The sequence below is a fragment of the Eumetopias jubatus genome, unplaced genomic scaffold (assembly GCF_037043125.1).
Source record: "Eumetopias jubatus isolate StellerSeaLion01/CBP00866 unplaced genomic scaffold, mEumJub1_p1.0 scaffold_6, whole genome shotgun sequence".
Classification (NCBI taxonomy): Eukaryota; Metazoa; Chordata; class Mammalia; order Carnivora; family Otariidae; genus Eumetopias; species Eumetopias jubatus.
In genome coordinates this window covers 71432968-71452501 of record NW_028274812.1, presented here as the reverse complement: position 1 = coordinate 71452501, position 19534 = coordinate 71432968, and the positions used below count along the sequence as shown (strand labels likewise).

General features: G+C 37.9%; 1 protein-coding gene across 1 annotated transcript in view; it reads left to right on the top strand.

Moving 5' to 3' along the window:
- ORC3 (origin recognition complex subunit 3) overlaps positions 1 to 19534 on the top strand; it is a 59266-nt gene that overhangs the window by 28367 nt on the left and 11365 nt on the right. Inside the window, exons 12-13 of the mRNA XM_028108083.2 lie at positions 6391 to 6507; positions 7422 to 7501. Coding sequence (XP_027963884.1) covers positions 6391 to 6507; positions 7422 to 7501 — 197 coding nt within the window. The remainder of the gene's footprint in view (positions 1 to 6390; positions 6508 to 7421; positions 7502 to 19534) is intronic.

Sequence of the window (19534 nt, the reverse complement as noted above, 5' to 3'; positions counted from 1 at the left end):
AAGGCATGACATTAGAAGGCCATATGTAGCTGATAAAAGACTAAAGACTGTGTGTTCTTTCATTTCTAAGTAGTCTGTCTCATGAATGATTGTACAGTGCAGCTGGGTACAGTGGCCAAAAAGTGTATTCTGACAGTTAACACATTTTTCTGCATTTAAGCCAAATAGGCTTGCACAGGCTCCCATTAATGCAAACTTCTGATGACTCAGTAGCTTTCAAATCCTGTGGTAGAAGTTTAACCAGATAATCTTTAAAGTTTCTTTTGGCTCTAAAATGCTATGATTTTATTTACTTGCTCATTAAACAGATTAGTAATAATTTTTTTCTGACTAGTTAAATTATTTAGATTCCTCATTAAAATTCTCCTGTAGTGCATATGTTTAATTGAAAATAGGTAAATTATTACTATGGGTTTTAGGTGAAGTACCAGGAGCAGTTACTGGATATATTTTTACCATGTTTTTGCCTCATAGTGTTGCTCTAGTAATCAAGGTGTTTTTTAAATTTAAACCTTTAACTTAAGAAATAATAGTTCATGAGAAATTAAGCTGTCAAAGTGCCTTAAAGAGAACTTTCAAATTCTTCATAATTACAGAGATATTCTTATTATCACTTGTGTCTGAAATTTTGTTTCAAGTCCTATATTAAGGAGAGCTTTGAAGAAGATTGTGGCCTCATATCACATTTGCATAATTATTTGGTAATTAAAAACATGAGGCCTTGAAATACTGGAAATTTTTTTGAATAGTGAGAAATTCTTTTTCTTTCCGTGAAAAAATGTTTTGGGGGAATAGAATATTAACAGCTTTTCCCAATTAGTAGATAGTTTTTATGCATTGTTTCATTTTGAGTCCCAGCCACCACATATGACAGATGTTTTTATCCCTTTGTGTAGATGAAGAGAGTCACAAAATGATTAAGTAACTTGCCTACCTCAAGTGTCACAATTAGCAGTTGGAAGATCTGGCCTTAATACCCAGACCTGACATCAAAGCCCACACATTTTCTGTGACACTTCATTGAAGAATTAGTATTAAGTTGATGAGAAGGTGCCTGAGGTTCTGTATTAGTGTTTTAGAAATGAGAAATGGGCTTTTCAAATACCGTAGCAAGTTAACGGTGAAGTTAAGGTACAGGAGGCTTAGAAAACAACTTGGTACGAGGCGGCTTTGCCCTTTATAGTCCGGCAGCCAGGTGTCACGCAGCTCTGCATGCTATTGCTCACATTAAAGCTGGAACGGGAAACATCCCCCTTCTCCCCACCAAATAGATCTAGTTGGGTATGTTATACGAATATGTATATTTGCCAGTATCATTTACATAGACACATAGACACACACACACACACACACACACTTTACTTTCAAAAGATTTCTTTAAAAAAAGCAAGTCCAGGGACGCCTGGGTGGCTCAGTCGTTAAGCGTCTGCCTTTGGCTCAGGTTATGATCCCAGGGTCCTGGGATCGAGTCCCATATCGGGCTCCTTGCTCAGTGAGGAGCCTGCTTCTCCCTCTCCTTCTGCTGCTCCCCCTGCTTGTGCTCTCTCTGACAAATCAATAAAAATCTTTAAAAAAAAAAAAAAAGCAAGTCCCAATGCCATAGCTAGGAGTAGGTCCATTTTAATCCTGTGCTGTCTACACCAACCACACCCTCTATTTATCAGTAATGATGTGCTCTTGGTGTTGATCCTGTCTTGTCAAGAAGTTACATTATGCTCGGTATATTTAATACATGACTAATTCCATGTATTTCACATAAGAAAATCAGTTTGTCAAATCTTCCCTAAAGCTATTTGGTTTGGTTTCAACCCTTAAAGAGTTCAACTTTATGCTATGTAGAAAACTAGATTCAATCCCTTGCCGGTGACAGTTGAAGTTTTATTATTCTGACTCGTTAATATTTTATGTCTCTATTCCCTATGTACCCAGCTAGATTTTAAATTGGTTGAGAGTAGAAAGTAAGTCTCAGACTCCTTAGAATTGTAATATATTCCTATTAGAAAGATAACCTGATTCAGTATGCTTATTTTACAGATGAAGAACTGCAGCCGAGAGAGGAAGTAAACTATCTAAGGTCACAGAGCAAGTTAGTGGTAGAGCAAGGATTTCTTTTCACCATTTAGTATGCTTTTTGTGGTGATTCATGATCAAAAGGCACAGAGTTAGGTCACAAGTTTGATGGAAACCTGCCTTTCACTTTTGCCTCCACCTCTTCATTCTGGTTTCTTTTGACTGACCTAAGGACAGGAGGAGGGAAAAATCTATTAGAAAAAAATAATAAAAGGCAAAGAGAAGAAAGGAAGAATATGATTCCAAAACAGACTACTTCTTGTGATCAGATGCGTGAGCCATTAGCCCAGTAGTGCGGTGGGAAGTGGCAGCTCAAATCCAAAGCCTTCATCAGGTGCTACTGAACAGGGAGAACAGAAGGCTGAGGCAGATGAGAGGTCGAGCACTCAATGCCGCACTAGAGCTGGGGGAGAGCTGTGGTTTGGCACTCTGGTAGGTAGCCATCACATGATAAGACACTGAGAACCAAACACTGTCAGCCAAAATTTCTCTGATGAGAAAAATAATGCTTAGTTCTAGCAAAAGGATGATGGAGAAAATGCTGTGTTCTTGGACAGCTGATAACCTCTTATTCCTAAAATCCCATGTCTGTTTTGCCAGTGTTTAGTATCAGTGAATTGAATGAAAGGAACAAATTATAAAAATGTACAGCCATTTTTACGTACATTCTTTAAATCTTCTTGGAGTCGCTCTTTACCCTATACCTAAAATCTGGACACAAAAGTGATAAATACTGTGGGAATTAGAAGAGAATTGCAAAAACTGAGCATCATGGCAAATGTAATTCTATCTGTCTTATTTTCCTTACCTGTATCTATTTAAGTTTACATGGCCATTGGTTTCCCCTTCAAAGGAAGTAACCAGCTCAGTAACAACAGAGGCCTTGTCATATTAGTAAACAATAATACATGAATGATTTTGACTGAATGGCAGACAGGATTGATGTGATTGGAGATGGCTGATTTAAAAGGGTGTAGAGTAATATATTGTAATATACATATAAAATGTATAGTAATACATTGACTGGCAACCACAGCCTAATACTAATGTGGTTTTTTAGGTCCTTAGTGTTTTCTTAAAAACCCAAGCCAACATATACAAATTGAGACATTTTACATTACAAATTCAGACTTTTGTCTTTGTTGAAAAATTAGTAAATTGTGGCCCACATCCAGCAAGACAACATTGACTTTTTTTTTAAGATTTTATTTATTTATTTATTTGACAGAGAGAGAGAGAGAGAGAGACTCGCGAGAGCACAAGCAGATGGAGCGGCAGGCAGAGGGAGAAGGAGAAGCAGGCTCCCTGCTGAGCAGAGAGCCTGACTCAGGGCTTGATCCCAGGACCCTGGGATCATGACCTGAGCGGAAGGCAGAGGCTTAACCAACTGAGAGCCAGGTGCCCCGACAACATTGACATTTTAAATTCATCTTACTTGAGAAGGTGAATTTTGAATAAAGACTAAAGGAGGTTACAGAGCTTGCCATGCAGGAATCTGGAGGAAGGGAATTCCAAACAAAGAAACAGCAAGTGTAAAGGACCTGAGGTTGGAGTGTGCCTGGATGTTTGAGGAGGAGCAAGGAGTATTGGATTATTTGATATCAGAGAAGTATCTTTCTGTTCACATCTCTTTGTCAAAGATCAGGAAAGACCGGAAGGTCTTCGTGTTTCAAGAATACAAGAAAGCATATCTCTTGGGCGCCTGGGTGGCTCAGTTGGTTAGGCGGCTGCCTTCGGCTCAGGTCATGATCCTGGAGTCCCGGGATTGAGTCCCGCATCGGGCTCCCTGCTCAGCAGGGAGTCTGCTTCTCCCTCTGACCCGCCTCCCTGTCATGCTCTCTCTCTCTCTCTGTCTCATTCTCTCTCTCAAATAAATAAATAAAATCTTTAAAAAAAAAAAAAGAATACAAGAAAGCATATCTCTTTGGGAAATAATATTACTAGGCCAAGTGCAGCTCTGTTGAGAAGAATCATCCTAAATACAATCATGAAATGAAACAGTGGCAGCTATGACCAGTATATAGCAATGATGCCAGAGGAAAAATTTAATGAATGGAAAGGAGGGTTACTCTTTCAACAGACTTTGTTTTTTACATGTGCATAGTGTGATGCTGCAGTAATGTATTGAGTGGAGAATTTTCTCAGCATCACAACCTATAAAGTATTCATAAAGTACATCAAGAATTGTTGCCCTGGACAGGTGGTAGAGAGGCATTTGCAGATAAAGATCTCAGTAATACTGACAAAGAATTTAGAGAACCGGTTACATGAAGAAAGCTAATCATTTGTGATGTTTCCTGCTACAGCTGATAAGAACACATATAAACAGCAGTGAAATCTCTTAATGTAGAGTGTAGGGTTCCAAAGTCAGCACGTAAGACAAAAATGTGGGATGATCGAAATAACTCTTGAAAATCCCTTAGAAGGGTACAACAGATCTTCTGTCATGCAGTCCAACATGGCCGGTTTTATTTCCAAGTGTTGGAACCAGAACTCCATTTCCTCAGGAGAGCATCAGATGAAATAGTTTGCTATGCTGTGTTTTAAGCGCTAGGCACTGGGCACAGGGGTATAATCACATAGAAGCGTAAAGGGCCCGAGACCATCTGGGAGAAGAGCATGCCCATAATCCTCATCTCACCCTTACCCAAGGCATAGTTCCTGGAGTGCAGCATTGCGTACAAAGTGTAACGTGTTTCTTTTTTTCTCCTCATCTGAGTAAATTCAGTTGTACTGCATCACCCTTTATTTGTGCATGTAGTTACTCCACAAAGCAAAACTAATAGGTAGTGCAAGAAGCATGAGGTATGATTATTATTCATAGATTCCTTTCTCTCCAGAACACTTTCTTTGTTTAAAAGCTTTTTAGGCATACATTAAAGCAAACAATTAGTGGCTTTATGCACTCTCTATGCTACAGCTTATTGTAAAATTAGAATTAAAATGTACTTTCCCAGTGGTGGTTAAAGTACCCTTTGGTATGATAGGAAACCTAGATTTTTGAAATTGCCAGCTAACTCAAATACTGGGAGGAAAAACATTTTGATACTAAAAGCTTTTCTTTCATTTGCCCTGTGCTTTCAGATAATAACCTATAGATCGCTGATGAAGGAATTGATTTCTAAGTGTGTTAGAGTTTAGGAAAATATATCAGATTTATTGCTTTATATCGGTTGGGTTTGCTTGAATTTATTGATATCTGGGTGTTACTTTCTGCATGCTTGACTGCTAAAAATAATGGGTATCTGCAAGATATTACTGGGGTAAGAAACCCAGCCCAGCAGTTAAAGTCCTTCATTTGACTTTTTAGAGAAGAAAAAAATGTGAAGACCATGCCACAGATCATAATCCTCTTAAGAAAATGTTACAGGATGAAGCAGTTATAAAAGTATTTGAGGTGTGAAAAATACTTGAATGTTGCTAGAATGTGGTGTTTTAAAGTCATTTCTAAACTATTTCAGAAGGTTCTAGAAAACCTAATACCCCCATTCCACCCACCCACCCCCAAAAACCCTTTTGAAACTGGTTTGTGAGATTAGTCATCCCATTGTTTTAAGACACTGTCTCCCATATTATACTTGTTGGAGTCTAAATTATAAATCTTAATGGCTTCAGATTTCTCTTTTTAATTTTTTCGTAATGGTAAACTGAATAAAGCCAGTATTGGAATTCTCAACAAAAGGCAGGGATTTACCAGAATCACCTGTGGTGTTTCTTTCTGTGTTTCCTCCTCCTCCTTCTCCCCCCCTTCCCTCCCTCCCTCCTTTCCCTCCCTTCCCTTCTTCCCTCCCTTCCCTTCCTTTCCTTCCTTCCCTCCTTTCCTCCTTCCCTCCTTCCCTCCCTTTGAAACACAGTTCTGCCAGTACTTTCAGAGAAGCATAGACCTCAGCAACTGTTAATTATGTTGGTATTGCGCTCCCTGGTGACCTCCTCACCCTTCTGATGTCAGCAAGGTAGAGGGTAATGGGCCTGCCTCCCTGTGGCACACACCAGGTACCTGGTGCAGGCAGGCAGCTATCAAGGTGCATTTTTGCACACTTGTATTTTTGGGAACCTAGTTATAATGGCAGTGCTGTAGATAGAAGGAAACTACAGAATTAATTTTGGTGTGTTAGTACCACCAGACTTGGTACTAAATCAAAGATACCCAGCCTTTATCCTGGATTTTGCTTGCATTACTAATTCTCAAAATTGAGGGGGTTAATTTGTAATTCTGAGTCTTCTCTCATCAGTTTTCCAGAAATTACACATATTCATGAACTAGATTTTATTCTTTTAATTACTGACTTACATATTTATCATATATTCTGTGATTTTTAGGAGGAAATACAATCATTACTAGAAAACTTACATGTTTACCATTCAAATTATTTCCTGGTTTTGAGATGTCTTCATCAGTTCACCTCTTCTCTTCCCAAGTACCCGTTGGGTCGACAGGTAACCAAAACTTCCTCATTTGGAAGAATATTAGTAGTTTCTTGCTTTGATTTCAGCAGCATTCAGGCATCAAAATTTTATATGGATCCAAATCATGCACTGAGTGCACAGTCTAAATCCATTGCAGCTGTACATATTACCGGTAATTGAAACAGTATTTTTTGTTCCCATGGCCACAACTAGAAACAGCCACATAAATCCTGGTGGTGTTGCTTCCCCTGCGACGTATTTGTCCTAAGGCATTTTAACTTTTTCTGTCACGGATACTGAGAGAGCAGCTGATCCCTCACCTTATTGAAATAGAGAAAAGAATCTGTTTGAGAATGCTTGATGGTTAACCTTGCATTACACCAAGAGCTAAAAGGGAGGCAGCACTTCTGTGCTTGCAAAATTATGCCCCACTGGCTTTTGTGTCATACCGTAAACCTGTGAACCATCTGTGGAGTGGATGTTAGTGGAATAATTCTGTATTCTTAAATCTTTGGATCCTTCACTCAGAGGCTTAGAGAATAAATATAAATACATAGGAATGATTTGTTTAAAGGTGATTTCTGCCATTAAGCATTCTTTTTAATAATCACATATCATGTTTATTACTTTCTCATTGCAGTGTGATCAGTGATATCAGCCAATCCCAACATAGTCTCATTTTGCTTTACGTAAATGTTATTCTTATAAAGCCTGACCTATGTGATGGTATGCCCAGTCTGTAGTCACCTAAAGAAAATGGTTGTTTTTAGTAAGATTTATTTTTTTGTCTTGGTCATTGATGATTTTGCCAAGTGAGTAGTGTGCAGTTCAGTATATCACTTTTGGGTCTTTACAGGTGTGCTCTTTGCTTACAGATAGGGGCGAGTGGTGTGCAGTTCAGTACATCACGTTTGGGTCTTTACAGGTGTGCTCTTTGCTTACAGATCAGAGAGCTGTACTGCACTTGTTTGGAAAAGAACATACGGGATTCGGAGGAGTACGTGTCAGCCTTGCAGCTGCTGAGGTAGTTCGGTTTGTTTTCTTTTGGTCTGCTGTAAGCCTGCCAGTAAGTAACACCCTCCTCCAGAATTCTGCCTCTAAGGGGTTTCATGAGTAGCCATGTTGTGTCTAATATCTGTATATATGTGGATCCACATATATAAGCTGATCCCTCACCTTAATGAAATGGAGAAAAGAATCTGTTCTTAGTCAGATATTGACACTACTTGAGGAGAGCTTAGATTTAGGTATGGATAATTTTATTTTTTTATTTTTTAAAAAGATTATTTATTTTAGAGAGGGAGAGAGTGGGTGGGGGGTGGTAAGGAAGGGGCAGAGGGAGAGAGTGTCTTAAGCAGACTCCAGGCTGAGCATGGAGCCTGACTTGGGGCTTGATCTCACAATCCTGGGATCATGACCTGAGCCGAAACCTACAGTCAGGCGCTTAACCGACTGCGCCACCCAGGCACCCCAGGTATGGATAACTTTAATCTTGCTAGCTTGATGTCATGGCAGGGAAAGTAGTCACGGAAAGGGAGCTTGCCATGGCCCCGGCCAAGATGGGTGGAGGAGCAGCATCACTGGGTAAAATGCATCCTGTGAAGGCGGTCACTGCCGAACTTGATGAGGAGGCAGTGGCCTTGATTCCCACCCCCACCCCCGCTTCTGAGCTGGCCCTGTCTACATGAACACTGGATATCATAAATCATTAACCTGATATTACATGAATAAATAAGGTATCTTGGTGGTGGTATCAGATATCCGAAATTGCTTACCACCCTGACAAACTTATCTTTTAAAGTTATAGTCATTTGTTTTTCTTGGCTTTACTTCTTATATATATGGTGACTTTTTAGTCTTCCATAAAAATAATGACCACTTGGATAATGAGAAAAGGGAAATCAAATGTGAGTTAACTTTCTGCACACAGACTTATAATTTTCCTCAGTGAATATAAATGCTTATATGAAATATTATTTAAAAAGTCTAAGAACTGAATATTAAGTCTTGGCTTCCTCTGGGCCCACAAGAAAAGAACAGATGGGCACAGTAGGAGGAAAATTCACATTGAAAGCACTTTAAGTCCAGAGACTTAATAATACAAATGTTAGTGATCTAGCATGTGCAGCTTAAGATAGGAAACTAATTTTATGGTATCTGGAAAAATAACTCCCCATGGAAACTAGATTGCCACTGAAAAGCTATGTTTTACTTGATTTTTTAAATGCCAGTAAGAGATTTCTATGTACCTCTGTATATCAACTGAGACTTCGTTTGCTTTCTATTCAAGTCAACATGTCTGTCTCAACACCCAGTTGATTCTTGCTGAGTTTCCTCTTTAATCTTTGTGATTAGTGATTGTCTTCCTTTTCCAGTCGGAGTATTCGCGAATTCATAGATTCCTTTGTCAGAGAGGGGCTTGTTCTTTTCTTTCTGTATCTTTCTGGCATTGGTAATCTTGGGATACAAGTCAAGGATCAAGAATGCCAAGGCCAATTCCAAACTAGAGTAAGAAAACATGAGTAGTAATAGTAGTGGTGACAGTCATAGCCACTGTTTGTGAAGGCTTGCAGTGTGTCAGGCACCGTGGTAGGCACTTCCAGTACATTTTCCTGTCTAACACACAAGCACACCTTTGTGCAGATACTGTTATCCAAATGTTACAACTCAGGATACTGAAGCACACGTAGGGCTTAGATGATTTGCCTAGATCTCTTAGCTGTTGATGGAACCAGAATTCTAATCCATATCTGACTTCACAGTTGTTGTACCTTCCATTATTCTTTGCTAAGATCTAAAGTACGGGTTTGTGGATCTGAGTAAAGCAGAAGCAACAAATAGAAAGTGAAGTTTCAGTCATCTGGCTAAGCTGAGGTCAGAAACATAGGAGTAAGAAAAGCACTATGGATAAAATACGGCAGGTACAGCAAGGACAGGCTAGGGTCTGGGCACTACAGCAGTCTGGGAACCTCCAGACTGGATTTCTTTTCCCTTTGGTGCAAATTGGATGTGGACAAGAAGTCAGGGACACCTGTCAGTTTAGGCATTCTTAGTAGGAATCATCTGAATTTAGGAAATCCGACATTCTCATCACCTATCTTCAAACAGTTCAAGTCATGAGAGAAAATAAGATTAAATAATCACTGAATGTCACTTGGGAAGAAAAACTAAGGTGCTGTAGAAATATTTCCAACTTGAATATTATTTGTTAAGTTCCTTAAAGACAGTATTTCTCTTGAAAAATGCCTTTTATCTGGAAACTGACATTTTTAACCATAGATCAACTTGATGAAATATTTTGTGAAATATTTAATTCCTAATATTTGTGTGGAACCACCAAAGAACCAGCCAAAACAATATTGAGAAAGAACACAGGTGGTTCTTGATTTCACACTATATTACAAAGCTCTATAATCAAAAGAGTATGGTATTGACATAAAAAAAGATACATAGATGAATGGAACAGAGAGCCCAGAAATAAATCCACACATATATGGACAATTAATTTTGGACAGAGGAGGCAAGAATATGTAATGCAGAAAGGACAGTCTCTTCAATAAATGGTATTGGGAAAACTGGACTACTTTCTTACATCATTCATAAAAATCAACTCAGAATGGATTAAAGACTTGAACATAGACTTGAAACCACAAAACTAGAAGAAAATGTAAGCGAAGCTCCTTGACATTGGTCTTGGCAATGATATTTGGGCTTTGACACTAAAAGCAAAAATAAACAAGTGGGACTATATCAAACTAAAAAGCTTCTGCACAGTAAAGGAGAAATCCATCAAAAATGAAAAGGCAGCCTATCAAATGGGAGAAAATATTAGCAAATCATACATCTGATAAGGAATTAATATCCGAAATATATAAAGAACTCCTACAACTCAGTAGAAGAAAACAGTGGATTAAAAAATGGGCAGAGGATCTAATCTAAACAGACATTTTTCCAAAGATGTACAGATGGCCAACAGGTACATGAAAAGATGCTTTAATATCACTAATCACCAGAGAAATGCAAATCAAAACCACAGTGAGATAACACCTCACACCTGTTAGGATGTAACACCTCACAGCTGTTTGGATTTCTTGTCTTCAAAAGGACAAGATATAACAAGTGGTGAGGAATACTCGTGCCCTGTTGGTGGAGATGTAAATTGGTGGAATGGAATACCTTAGTAGGAATCATCTGAATTTAGGAAATTTAATTTAGGAAACAGTGTGGAGATTTCTCAAAAAATTAAAAATAGAACTACCATTTAACCTAGCAATTCTGCTTCTGGGTATTTAACTGAAAGAAATGAAAATGCTAACTCAAAAAGATGCCAGCATTCCCATGTTTATTACAGCATTATTCACAATACCCCAGACATGGAAACAAGCTAAGTGTCTATCAGTGGAAGAATGGATAAAGAAACACACACTCACACACTGGAATGTTACTCAGCCATAAAAAGAAGTTCTGCCACAACACTGATTTCAGTACAGATTAGTGCTTGTCAGAGAATAGGTTAGTGCTTGTCAGAGGTGGGGGGGTGGGCAAAATGCATGAAGGTGGTCAAAGGGTACAAACTTACAGTTAGAGAGTAAAGAAGCCCTGGGGATGTAATGAATAGTATGATGATTATAATTAATAACATTGTACTGCATACTTGAAAGTTAAGAGAGTAGATCTTAAAAGTTCTCATCACAAGAAAAAATGTATAACTGTGTGTGGTGGTGGATGTTAACTTCATTCCACAATATATACAAGTACCAAATCATTTATGCTGTACACATTAGACTAATATGTTTATTATATCAAGTTTTTAAATTTTTATTTTTTTAAGATTTCATTTATTAGAGAGAGAGCTCACAAGTAGGGGGGAGGAGTAGAGGGAGAAGCTCCCTCAGCAGGGAGCCTGACACAGGGCTCAATGCCAGGACCCTGGGATTATGACCTGAGCCAAAGGCAGACACTTCACCAACTGAGCCACCCAGGTGCCCCTAATTATCTCAATTTTAAAATGTACTTACAAGGTATTTGTAATGGGGGGAAATGTCATGTATTCGTGGGTAGGAAAAGACTTAGAGAATTTTGTATCACAGTTATTTTTAAAATGTGTGCAAGAGACATTGATGTGCATGTGGGAAGCATGCAGGTATGTCTTTATAATAGGTCATAATTTGACATGAGTGCATTGGTTCCACATGTCTTCCATAGACTTTCTTCTTTCAGTCAACTCTTGGAGCATGAAGACCACATCCCTATAGAGGATATGAGTTGGTTTTCACTCAAGCATGTATCATTATATAAGGATATATTTCACTTAAAACACCATTTGGGAACAGGAAGTGGTAAAAATGATGCTAACCCAGCAGTGAGCTAGGTGAGTACCCTGGGCTTTTTGTGGTCAGCTGTGAAACCACAAGGGGAAAAATTTACCTTTCTGTTGGAGAAAATGTCTAAATAGCTATCTAGAAATTAAACACTTGACCGAGAATTTTTCAGACTTTTGAAATTCAAAAATCCTTGCTTCGGTAATAAGGTTTTAAGGGTTGATAAAAGTCCTAAGAGTCCTTGACTTACAGGAACACGATGGAACAGCTGGACCAGAATACTGCAGTCTCACATCAGTTGCCGTGGATTGCTAGGGCAGTGATTCTTGGGTTGAGGGTAATGAGAAGTATGCCTGTCTTCTTAGGGAATTTATTCTGCCCCTCGCCCCATAATTAAGAATTACTCACCAAGGATTATCTCATTTTCTTCCAAATAAGGAAACCAGAGGCAGAAACATTGAGTGACTTTCCTGCAGTTGACAGAGCTGTAATTTAAATCTGAATCTTCAAAGTCAAGTCCATTTTTCAGCCCTATTCCAATTATTTGAGAGGTAGTATAAAAGGTAATTTCTGTAGGTTTGTGGCCAGTAGTCCATGTCAGAACATACCACAGATACTAAAGTGAACCAGCCAAGCAAGCTTCTGTGGACTCAAAACCCCCGTCCTACCCTGACACGAGGCATCTTGGCACAGAGTGTAGACCTATAAATGAAAGGAGCCACAGTGTCTAGTCTGCTTATCCCAAGTGTAACCTTACGAGTTTGCTATAGAAACAGATTTGTAAATTGAAGTTGATTGATAGCTGAAGGAATTTACTTTAGGCTAAAAGAAATTACTCGGATTTCTGAGTCAGGCTTTTGAGTTAAACAGTAATATATTAGCAGGTCAACTCAGCTTTCATTGAGTTAAAAAAAAAAATGACCCAAGTAATAATATCAACATTTGATCACTTTAGCTTAGTTCAAAGAGACTAGAGATTTGGAATCTAAGTAAGGCATTCTTTTCTGACTTTGTAGATCAACTTTAGATGAGGTTTAAAGATCTAGTCAAGAAAAAGAGCACAGCTGCACAGTCTATGCAGTGCTTCCTAAATAGCATAATTTAACTTCTGATGATCAAGACTTGTCCATGTAGAAGACTGTACAGTTAAAATATAATTTCTTTCTTAGAACAAGGATTGCTGGTCCTGAATTTGCGTCACAGGAGGTCCTCCACGGTCATCTGTACACTTGGGATAAAATCAAACAGCTGAATTGTTGAAGCTCATCCTGTAGCAAAAGATAGTGATAGTCATGGTTTTTACAGTACTGATTTTCAGGCCTTAGTGTGCATAAGAATCAGCAGAGGTATATTAAACATGTATACTTTTGCCCTCTCCCCAGAGATTCTGAATCTCTTGGGAACCTGGGTGGTGGGTAGAAGGCATCTGCATTGAACAAGCACTCCACCACATTTGGACAGGTAATCAGTCCAAACGACCACACTTGGAGAAACACTGTTCTAGAAAATAAAGGGGAGTAAGAAGAGAGTACACAAAATTGAGGAAAAAATAAAGCCATCAAAGGAAAAGAAAAGGCTTTATTGGTGGAGGAGCTGGATGGCTTGAGGGAGGTGATCTCAGATTGGTTCTGAAACTGAAACCAGGTATTCCACTGCTAATAGTGAGTAGTTTTTTATCTCAATAGACAAGATCTGAAATTTTAAGTTTTTTTTTTTTAATCAAACATTTAGTGCCTACTGTTTTCTGCTAGACAGTGAACAGGTAGCTAAGAAATGTTACTTTAAAAACTCAGAAATCGCAGGGGTGCCTGGGTGGCTCAGTCGGTTAAGCGTCTGTCTTTGGCTCAGGTCGTGATCCCAGAGTCCTGGGATCGAGCCCCACGTTAGGCTCCTTGCTCAGTGGGGAGTCCGCTTCTCCCTCTGCTCCCGCTTGTACTCTCTCACTATCTCTCCTTTGCTCTCGCTCTCAAATAAATAAAAATCTTTAAAAAATAAAATAAAATAAAAAAACAAAAACTCAGAAATTGCTAATCAAATTTAACTTGATAGCTTTTTTCTTTTAAAAAGAAATATATAAGATATATATGATATATAAAAATTTAAAAGTAGATAGTGCATCAATATGTATATATATTAATTCACTAAAGTTGTTTCTAACCATATAACTTAATTTATTCGTTTTGACATACAGAGAAGAGCATGGTTTCCACAAAGGGCACTATAACTTCTAAGCACTCCCCTACCTGAACCAATTTGTCGGTAGAGAAACTGTTGCGCACTAAGGCCTGAGGTCATGAAACTATCAGTTCATGGCCATTGCCTTGTTCATCCATTCTAAAAGGTTTTTTAAATGCTTGATATATGGAGCCACTGATCTAATTACAAAGATGACCCTAGTTCTTACCTGCACTGAATTTTGGTCAAGTGAGAGATTAAGGTGGACAGGTAGGCACTTAGAATACAGAGTAGTAAGTGCTGTGATGGGTCAGGTCTCAGGTGCTAAGGAACCAACAGGCTGGACAGTGAACCTCTGCTGAGGAGGTCGAGCCGTTTCTCAGAGGAAGTAGCATCTAACATGAAATATCACGGTTTAGGAGGAATTAAGCATATTTTTGGCTTTTGTTTCACTTGTTACCATAGCGAATGCTTTGTTGTGTTGTCTTTGAAGAAAATAATCTCTGTCATGGTTTTTTTGGTAAGCTTTTTTGTTTTCTTCTAGTCTTTATTGATATATTTGCAGGATAGAGTTTTTGAATATTTTTAAAAGCTGATTAATGAAAATGTCTGTTTAAAACCTGAGAACTCATTATTTAGGGGATTTTTGCATTAGCCATGAATTGACCAGTTTCTCCTCATTGCCTGTTCTCAAGCAGACATTTATATAATCAGTACTTAACCAGGAATTATTGGCTTTCTGCATGATGAAGCAGAACACTCCATTGCCCTGCAGGATGATTGTTTTTATTTTATTTATTTATTTATTTATTTATTTATTTATTTTAGGATGATTGTTTTTAATGATTGCTAAATGATTCCCTTTCTGGCTTAGTTAAGGAAACTTTTTTTTTTTTTTTATGACAACCCATAAAGCTTTTAACACATAAAGTATCACAAGCCTTTTTTGAATCATTTACCTGATGGTGATAAAAGTCACGTAATCAGGTTGGTTAAAGATAAATAGCTCTTTTTCAGCATTAATGTGACCTATCCTAATGTGCTTTTTCCTTTCTCTTTAATCTAGTGGGGTGGCTTTCATACTTTTTAATTTTGATATTTTCTTTTCAATTTTATTCTATTTCTTTTAAAGCTAAATGCTAAATGGGATCTGCCAGAATTCAAAAGCATTGTCACACTGTCTCCAGTTCCTCTCTTACTCTCTTTTTAACTGATTTGGTTTTTACACTCTGTTAATAAACTACTTTGATCAAGGTCACCGGTGACCTTCATGTTCCTAAATCTGATGGTCAGTTCTGCATCTTCATTTATGTTAACCTATTATCAGCATTAACGCAGTTCATCAGTCCTTCCTTAGTGACGTTCAGGACCCGGACACTCGGTTTTTCTCCCACCTGGGTGCATGCTCCTTCTCAGGCTTCCTCGGTGGTTTCTCTTCTCCCTGCCACCTTAACATTACAGTGCACCAGGGCTTAGTCGAAAGCCCACTTTGCTTCTGACTGGCAGACTCTTACTCCAGGTACCTATTTAACGTCTCCACTTGCATATCTAAAATACATCTCAAAGTGAACTTAGAATCGTCCAGGTGTCTTTTTATCCTTCTCATTATGGAAAGCCAAAAACTTGTCTAAGTCACTGTCCTCTCTCACCTGGAAAATTGCAGAATTGGTTTCCCTGGCTTCATACATGTTCCCCTACAGGTTTTTCTCAAAACCACCGTCAGCACAATCCTTTTTAAAATATATGCCATTCCTTTGCTCAGAACTCTCCACTAACTCCCCTTTCACTCAAGAGTAAAAGCCACAGTCTATACAATGACCCTACATGATCTAGCCCTGCATCGCCTCTCTCTCATTTCGTTTCCTACTACTTGGTCTCTCTTTCCACCTCAGCCATCTTGGCCTCCTTGTTTCTGAACATGCAGACATACACTAAGTGTAGGACCTTTGCATGCATTGTTTTCTCCGCCAGATACTTCCATAGCTAACTCTCTCACCTCATTCACGTGTTTGGTCAAATGTCATCTTCTCAGTGAGGCCTAATAATCATTTTAAAATTGAAACCCACCTACTCCTCCCCAACCTTCCTCCCCCTTAATTCTACTCAATACTTTCCTATAATACCAATTCTTAGCATATATATAGTATTATGAGGCAGATAGATACTGTTTGTTGTCTGCGCTCTACCCCCTCACCCCCCAGCCTTGCTAGAACATAGGTTTCATGAAGATGGGTTTTGTTTGACTGAGATGTACCCCAAATGCCTAGAACAGTGCTCGTATGTAGTAGGCATTTAATAAGTGTTCACTGAAAGAAGGAAGGAAGGAAAGGAAGGAAGGAAGTGGTTTCATGACTTAATAATTGAAACCCATTTTGAAAACTCAAGTTTGAAAAATGCTGGTCTAGTGGCTAGACTCAATCCTTAATTTTCTATTTGGGGTGCTAGTATATATTAACAAAACTTGGGGATAAATTTTCATTTTTTTAGGTTTAGTTTTGTTCAGTTTGGTTTGGTTTGTTCAGAGTGCTTGTTGGAGTCATTCTAATAATAATCTGAATGAAAACATAACAGTGCTTTTCTGATATTACCATTTGTGTTCTATAGCTTTGAAGGCCGTCATTTACTGTTAGCAGTTTGCACTTTCAGATTTTTTTAGGCACAAACAGGTATTAAATCATACTGTATATGATGTTCCACAATTTGGATTTTTGTGGAATTTGGTTGGTTTTTGTTGTGGTAGTTATTTGTTTTGCACCTAAATATTCTACCATGGACACTGTGTCTTGAGATGCAGTACATGGATGCCAAGCCAGACTTGGTTCCGATCAATTTGGTAATTTGTCAGTTAACAGACTCTAGACAAGTTACTTGAATTCTCTGTTTCTCCGTTTCCTCATTTCTTAACATGGGAATAATAATAGTAACTACATCATACAGTGTAGTAAAGATCAAATGCCACCAAAGCACATGTGTGTGCATATAAACGTTAGCCTTCATCACTAGTATCACTTCATTGTTTATCACACCTACATAATATCCCCCATTTTGGAAAATGTAATATTTTATTTAATCAGTTCCTGGTTTGATATGTATTTAGGTTCGTTCTTATTCTTCACCGTTACAGTAGTCACCAAGGGTGAATGGTTTGGTACATTTGTATAATTATTTCCACAAAATACATACAGACTTTCTGGGTCTAAAAGAACAGTATTTTTCCAAGGTATGCTTGTGCCAACAATATATCAGTATTTGTTTCCCCACGCTCTTGCTCATGCTAGATATTACCAGGCTTAAATATATTTCTTTTCTTCTAGTATCTTATGATTGATGGACTAGTTCTTTCCCCAACCCCCATGTCATACTCGCATTTTTATTCTGTAGTAATCTCTTTTTTTCAAACTAGTTATTTCTAGTACATCCCATCTCTTCCCCATTGATTAGAAATGCTATGGGATCAAATTCCCAAATATTCCTCAAGCTCTTTATAGACTCTTATTCTCACTATTGCCTGTCCATTCCTGTAAAGTACCGTCTGATTTTAATCGCTGTATCTTACACCTTTTGGTATATACATAGCCCTACTACACACACTTAAGTATATATACATTGTTCCCCTTTTTTAGGAACGATTATTTTTCCAGATAAGTTTTAGAATAATTTTATTGGGTTTTAAACAAATACCCTCTGGAATTTTGTTTCAAAAAGTGTTAAAGGTATAGATTAATTTGGAATGAATTTGTATCTGTACAATATTGGGGGTTAGAACTTAAAAATGCCCTTTTATTCAGGGCTTTCATTTTTTGATATGTCTTACATATTTGTTGTAAAGTATATTGCTGTGTTTTCTATAGTTTTTGTTGTCATTTTGAACGTGCTCTTTTCCATTACATAGTTTAATATAAGATGGATTACATGTACATGTAAGACATTAACACAAGGTGTATGTGTATACGTGTCTTACATCTACGCATCCTTAACCTTACAGTCACATCATATGCAAATAATAAATTTCATCTTCCTTTCTAATGTTTGTACCACTGCTTTTTTCTTAATTTGTTATAGCAGTTAGACTGTAGAATGATGTTAGATAGTAGTGATGATAGCAGGTATATGTTAATTCTGTGTATGTATAATTTAATTGAAAAACTTTAATTAATGACTTTTATTGTGTTGATCACATTATTAGCTCTAACGAGCCTTACTTCAAGTCTTGTTTTGTATTAAACCAGAGAGTACTTGGGAAAGTGTAAGATCTTTTGCTACTCCAGAAACTACAAGAACATCATCTTTGGCTAATAATAATAAAAAGAGTAGTAACTCTGAATTCCTAGAAGTTTACATCTGAAGTGAAGGATCTGCCCTATCTAAGCAAATGCCATGTTAAAAGTTCTGACTATAAAGTTTGATTTCAAAATTACATGACAGAATGCCATTTTTTCTTGTGCCCTGAAAGTGAGTAATAGGCTGGGCTGTGCCTACCTGGAGACTCAGTTTTCTAAGCTGCAAACAGATGCCAGGTGTGGCTGCCTGCAGCCTGGGCCACTGGTTCTCCGGGTGCTGCCCATGTGAGTGAGTTCCGCCTCAGCCTCTGCCCCTCCCAGCAGGCCCGTGCCAGTGAGTCCTTGGACCTGGGAAATGCTGATCTTGGCTATTTGAGTAGGGCTAAAGGTTAGGTATAACCGATTGTTCAAGTGTATCTGACTTTATGTTAACTCTCAACAGTTTAACTCCATCTGGGCAATAGAAAGCCAGACATTTTAAATAATGTCAAATGTAATCAAGAATTAAATGTGTTGGCTTAGTTTTCTTTGATCTATTAGTTGCCTTTCATTCCCAGATAGATTACTAATACTTTGGATAGATATTTTATTGTTGTGGAAGGAGGAAGAGAAGATTTTATACTTTTTCGTAAAACTAGGCAAAAGTTTACTTTTGTCCACCCCTACCTACCAGTTTCCATATTTATTGGGTGTTTGACATTTTTTTTAATTTTTAGGTTTGGGTTTAAATTTTAGTTGAAGTAACCAGCTTAATTTCTCAGCAGTCTTAGTCTACTTAGCTTTATAGCTTTTAGCTAACTTAGTAATATTAGTATTTTCCCCAGGTTTTTTATTATGAAAAATGTCAAACCTAAGATGGTTATCTTGCAGAATGGCCCACATTCTGTATTTGAGTGTTCCTTCATGACTAATGTAAGAACTTATAATCATCATAGTCTTCATTACGTAGGTCCATTTGCTGAGAATAATTTTTATACTTGTGTCATGGCACTGAGTAATTACTAATATTGACCTGATTCCATTTCATTCTGTTACTGAATATGATCTTAGTGGAGAGATCCTATAAGTAATGGTTCTGAGAACAGGATCCTAATTTTAGAAGATCTGTGTTCTTTCCATTTCTAACAAAGATCTCCTCTGTGGCCTTGAATAGTTATACAACCATTCCACCTGTGCTGTAGAAAACATGGAGAATTGCTTACCTCTTTTAAAGTTTAGTGGATTTACTGACTGATGTTCATAAAGCCCCATAGAAGATATAAAATATAGCTAAAATGGTAA